General features: G+C 35.6%; 1 protein-coding gene across 1 annotated transcript; it reads left to right on the forward strand.

Annotated features, from left to right (window-relative positions):
* The first annotated feature begins 5,359 nt into the window (after positions 1-5,359).
* On the forward strand, positions 5,360-6,044 carry LOC118897157 (receptor expression-enhancing protein 5-like). Its single transcript, XM_036856055.1, is given in 2 exon segments — positions 5,360-5,413; positions 5,415-6,044. Coding segments are annotated over 2 exon segments (570 nt in total). The 3' UTR covers positions 5,931-6,044.
* The last annotated feature ends 480 nt before the right edge of the window (positions 6,045-6,524 follow it).

Consider the following 6,524-nt stretch of genomic DNA (forward strand, 5'->3'; position numbering starts at 1 on the left):
AGTAGTATCACTGAAGAAGGATGGAGGTAAGAAAGGAATTGGACCAGCAAAAACTAGGTAGACAACAAGATATATTAAGAGATAGGATTCAGGGGTGGAAGAGAGGAACAGCTGATGAGAACATAGATTCTAAGGAATTGAAGAGGGACAGAGAAAGGCATTTGACAATTACAATTCATTTATTTAGGCAATTTTGGCCTTGAAAAATAGATGTCTAGGACTAACTCTGACTAAAATAAATTCAAAATTGATGCTAATTGGATCTACTTGCATGGATACTGCCAGAGTTCAATGCTCATACATGTGTAAGAGTTATATCACTCATTACATAATTTATTTAATCTTCACAATAACAGTTAAAGTAGGAATGGAAACTTTCTTTGAAATTAAAAAGACTATGTTATCTCAACTAACACTTTTTTTCCTTTTGGTGCCAGGTACCAGGGTATAATTTTATACATACTTATTTATTCAATCCTCACAACTTTGCCTAGGAGGAAACTGAGGCTCAAGTATAATTATTACTCTGCTCCAGCCATGTACTTATGAGGCCCTGGGTCCAGTGCTCACATGCTCCACTGGGAAAGGCCACTGGTGTAACTCTTTGAGAATCACAGGAACCAAGATCTGAGCACGTCTGCACCATGGGCACATCATTCATACTGGGTGGACTTTCCCTTCTTCATATATGAAATGTGAGATTTAAGTCTAATGGCTTTTCAAGTGCTAAGCTTGCCCAGCTCTGTGAGGATATTAGCATCTGTGTACAATTTTTAGAAATGTGAGTGGTGGGAGAAGAAGAGAGAGAGACATTAGGGAGAGGTTCCAGGGAGACATCTCGAATGTTTAACATCTGTCATGAATTTTAAATACATTCAGAAAGAAAGAAAGAGACCTGCCCCATCATCATTCCTAGGAATATATGTCAACAAGAATGATATTGTTTATAATTGTTTACAAATGTGTGTTGGGGGGCATTTGAAGGTGTCAATAATAAATTCTATTTTTGCTTGTGAAAAAGATGAACAATGATGACAGAAAAACAGGTAATGGAGGAATGTTTACTTTAGTTGAAACTTGTTCTAATTTTGTTAGAATAAAGAAAACAAAACACATAGAGAGTAGATTTTGTATAATTAACAATAATTTATTGTTAAAATAAATTATTAAATGTATTCCATTAATAATAATAAATGAACTTTCCTATTGATTTAGCAGAACTGAGCTTTTCAAGATAGAAAACAACATATCTTTCAAATGACTCTCTTGATTTTAATATCAATTTTCATTACATATACCTAACTGATAACTTCTAATATTTTAAAATTGCCTGTTAAGAATGTTTCAAAGAATCAAATGAACATAAATAACCTGACAATTAAAGTAATTGGTAATTTACAATTTCTGTTTTTATTTCATCTAAGCCTTTGGGTTTGACTGAGAAGATATAAAAAGCAGCATTTCTTTTAGATGTTAATATTATTATTTTAATCTTGTAGATTCAAAGCCAATTTATTTTCATGTAAAGCTAATTTAAACTTAATTAAAACCAGACTGTGCTTTACTCTGTAGCTATTACAGATTCCACTCACTAGCACATATCCTTCGGCAAAGATTTTTTCTATTTTTATGCTTTAAATTTATAACTTGTTCCTAAACTTTACAATTTTTTCCTATTTGCAAATAACTTGTAGAAAACTAAAATAGCAAGAAGTCTTTTGCTTTTTTTTTTGCACCCCAAGTACTTTATTACTACTAAAACAGGAATTCATATTACTTGAGAGTATCATTAATTTTATGTGTTTCTTTCTCCTTAATGTGAATTTCATGGGCAGAAGAGTTGTTTCTAGCACTAAGGAAATATTTGTCAAATTGTGAATTCACAATCATTGATTTTAAATGAGTTGGTCTTTTTATCTCTTAAAGTCCATAACAACTAAATTTTTTCCCTTCCCCTCTTTTTCCTTTGTCCCTCCTTCCCTCTTTCCTCCTTATATTCATGAAGGAAACTTTTCTCCCCCTCTGTCCTGAGTCCTGCTGGGTGGAAGCTATAACAAGGTCAAGTAAGATATATTCCATTTGGTACTCTCAGTGCAGTGGGGAGGCTTGAGGTCACTGCATTTCTGGACTTTATGTAAATGAGGTCTTTTGTCTCACCATCCACCACTACCCCCAGGGTTTGGGATTGGATTGAGTATTTATAAAATGATCCCATAATCTGGAGTTTTGCTCCACAGATTTTTTCTTTAAGTAAAGGACTTTTTCACTAAGGATACTAATTCCCCATTAGCAGAAAAATAATAAATTTGCTCTGTCACATATAATTTTATTAAACCTTTGGTACATCTTTGTAATACAACACCTGATTTGGCAAAATGTATGACACAATTACATATTCAGTTAGTCCAAGTGAATTATATTTGTATTTCATGGTATTATTCAAAGAATTTTGTTGTAGGTGGGTTGGGAAGGCCTGTGAATTAGCATTTCTATATTTAATCTCTAAAGTACCTATTCCAGTTATTTGCACATAGCAGAAGTTAAATTAATAAGAAAATGAATATGGAAATAAACAGTCAAATTATAATACAGTGCAATAAATGGAATAATCATATCCCCATGGGCTGATTTACTAGATGAACAGAAAAGGTACATTCAAGGCACAGTATCACATTCAGATCATCTGAACATCCAGGGACTACTGTGCTCATTACAAAGTCTGTGCTTCATACCATACTGGGAGAGGAGAGGAGCTAGAATAGTCACAGCCTGAGAAAACCCATGTCCTATGAAAGCAAAGGGATTCCTGAGTTGTCAGCTGAGGATAATGCTAGAGGAGAACTGTGGTGATGACTCTACTCACTGTGTCTTGAGATTAAGAATTTACACTATTGCTGCTAAAGATACACAACAGGTACTTGAAAGCTTTTTAGTTTGATGTAGCCCCATTTGTTAATTTTTGCTTTTGTGTCCCTTTCCTGAGGAGACATATTTAAAAAATATTACTAAGACTGATGTCAAAGAGCATATTGCCTATGTTTGCTTCTAGAACTTTTATGGTTTCAGGTCTTAAATTTAAGTCTTTAATCCATTTTGAATTTATTTTTGTGCCTAGTGTGAGAAAGTAGTCCAGTTTGATTCTTTTACATGTAGCTGTCCAGTTTTCCCAACACCATTTATTGAAAAGGCTGTCTTTTCTTTATTGTATAGCCTGACATCTTTGTCATAGATTAATGGCACATATAAGTGTGGGTTCATTTCTGGACTCTCTATTCTCTTCCATTGATGTATGTGTCTGTTTTTGTGCCAGTATCATGCTGTTTTGATTACTGTAGCTTTGTAGTATAGTTTGAAATCAGGGAGTGTGATACCTCCAACTGTGTTCTTCTTTCTCAAGATTGTTTTGGCTATTTGGGGTCTTTTGTGTTTCCATACAAATTTTAGAATTATTTGTTCTAGTTCTGTGAAAAATGCCATTGGTATTTTGATAGGGATTTCATTGAATCTGTAGATTACCTTGGGTAGTATGGTCATTTTAACAATATTAATTATTCCAATGCATGAACACAGTATATCTTTCCATCCTTCTGTGTCATCTTCAATTTCTTTCATTGGTGTCTTATAGTTTTCCAAGTACAGGTCTTTTACCTCCTTAGTTAGATTTATTCCTAGGTAATTTATTCTTCTCAATATGATGGCAAATGGGATAGTTTTCCTAATTTCTCTTTTTGATAGCTTACTATTAGTGTATAGAAACAACATATTTTTGTGTATTGATTTTGTATCCTGAAAATTTACTGAATTTGTTTAGTAGTTCTAATAATTTTTTGCTGGAGACTTTAGGATTTTCTATATATAATATCATGTCATCTGCAAAAGTGACAGCTTTACTTCTTCCTTTCCAATTTAGATGTCTTTTATTTATTCTTCTTGCCTAATTGCTCTGGCTAGAACTTCCAATAATATGTTGAATAAAAGTGACAAGAGTGGATATCCCTGTCTTGTTCCTGATCTTAGAGAAAAAGCTTTCAGCTTTTCACCTTTGAGTATGATGTTAGCTTTGGGGTTGTCATATATGGGCTTTATTATGTTGAGATATATTTCTTTTATTCTTTTTGGCTTTGTTGAGAAGTTTTATCATAAATGGAGGTTCAATTTTGTCAAATGATTTTTCTACATCTATTGAGATGATTATATACTTTTTATACTCGATTTTGTTAATATGGTATGTCACATTGACTGATTTTTGGGTGTTGAACCATCCTCGCATCCTTGGAATAAAATTCCACTTGATCACGGTGTAAGATCATCTTAATGTATTGTTGAATTTGGTTTGCTTATATTTTGTTGAGGATTTTTGTATTTATGTTCATCTGGGGTATTGGCCTGTAATTTTCTTTCTTTGTAGTGTCTTTGTCTGGTTTTGGTATTAGGGTAATCTTGGCTTTGTGAAATGAGTTTGGAAGAGTTCCCTCCTCTTCAAATTTTTGGAGGATTTTGAGAAGGATAGGTACTAATTTTTCTTTCAATGTTTGGTAGAATTTACCAATGAAGTCTGGTCCTAGAATTTGCTGTGTTGAGAGGTTTTGATTACTGATTCTAGTAATGTCTATTCAGATTTTCTATTTCATCATGATTCAGTCTTGTAAGGTTGTATGTCTGGGAATTTATCCATTTCTTCTAGGTTGTCCAACTTGTTGGCACATAATTGTTGGCAGTAATATCTTATGATTCTTTGTGTTTCTGTGATATTAGTTGTAATATCGCCTGTTTCATTTCTAATTTATTTGATTTTATCTTTTTTTCTTGGTGAGTCTAGCTAAAATTTTCTCAATTTTAAAAATCTTTTCAGAGAATCAGCTCTTAATTTATTTTTATATTTTCTATTGTCTTTTTAGTATCTATTTCATTAATTTCTTCTGTAATATTAGTTATTTCCTTCCTTCTACTAATTTTGGGCTTTGTTCTTTTCCTAGTTCCTTGAGGTGTGAAGTTAGGTCATTTATTTGAGACTCTTTTTGTTTCTTGAGGTAGGCATTTATTGCTATGAACTTCGTTCTTAGAACCGCTTTTGCTGCATCCCATAAATTTTGTGGGCTGGAGGGTGGTGGGGTGTTGGTAGGGGTAGGGTTGGGGAGGGGAGCAGCTGCCTGGCCAGGAGCAGCTGCTCCTGGGGCTGCTGCCCTGGGTGTGGCACTGGCCGCAGAGCACGTGGTGGGGGAGGGAAAGGGGGCGGCATGGGTAGGCAGGGCAAGGAGGGGGCCGTGGGGAGGTTGTGGAGGGACTCATCGAATTGCCTGCCTCCCGCCCCATCTGCCACCTGGCACTAGGAGCAGCCCCGGGTGACAGTGTGACAGCCATGTCTGCAGCCATGAGGCAAGGGTTCTACTAATTCCATCATCAGAAGAACTGCAGTGACTGACTTCTTGGCAAACACCAAGGCCAACACCAGCATGAACTGGAGCTACACGACACTCAGTGTCATTGGGCTGGTGGCTTTGTACCTAGTGTTCGGTTATGGAGCCTCTCTTCTCTGCAACCTGATAGGATTTGGTTACCCAGCCTATGTCTCAATTAAAGCCATAGAGATCCCCAACAAAGAAGATGATACCCAGTGGCTGACCTACTGGGCAGTGTTTGGTGTATTCAGCATTGCCGAATTCTTCTCTGACCTCTTCCTTTTATGGTTCCCCTTCTACTACGTGTTGAAGTGCAGCTTCCTGTTGTGGTGCATGGCCCCCAGCCCTGTCAATGGAGTGGACCTTCTCTACAAGCGCATCATCTGTCTTTTCTTCCTGAAGCACGAGTCCCAGGTAGACAAGGCAGTGAATGACTTGAAGGACAAAGCCAAAGAGACAGCAGATGCCATCTTTAAAGAAGCCAAGAAAGCTGCTGTGAATTTACTGGGTGAGAAAAAGAAAAGCACCTAAACCACTGACTGGATGAAACATTTCTGCCCTCTCTGTACTTTCCTAGTAGAGCTTGGTGTTATATTAGGAACTGTGGTATAATCATTTTAATAATGTTGCCTTGGAAACATTTTTGATATATTAAAAAAATGAATGTGTTGTAAGTTTTTTTGCTTACTTTTACTGTCTATATACCCAGGGAGCATTTAAATTTAAATTTAATGCAATGGGCAGTGATCAAGTTTTTAGAAAACATATTTTGCCTCTGGGTAGGAAAAGACCTATCCTGTAGGAAATATAAACTTAAAATGAAATTATATATCTCCCCCCAAAAAAATTTTGTGGGTAGTTCTAAGGTAAGATGGTAGAGTGAATGTCTTTTATGTATCCTGTGGATGGATAAGCAGGGCAAGGGCCAAGAACAGATCTACATGTATGTGTAAATTCTAACTGCCTTTCAAGACCTGAGAAGCACTTCATTTGCTGTATTAAGTAGCTTTATCTCATTTAATATATGTGTTATTCAGCTCAGATTAAGAATCAGAGTATGCTTCAAGCTTTTGAAATATTTTTAGAGATTAAAAATCCAAGGGAAAAAATATTTTTAAGTGCCAA

Source organism: Balaenoptera musculus, chromosome 6 (genome assembly GCF_009873245.2).
Source record: "Balaenoptera musculus isolate JJ_BM4_2016_0621 chromosome 6, mBalMus1.pri.v3, whole genome shotgun sequence".
In the NCBI taxonomy this organism is placed as follows: domain Eukaryota; kingdom Metazoa; phylum Chordata; class Mammalia; order Artiodactyla; family Balaenopteridae; genus Balaenoptera; species Balaenoptera musculus.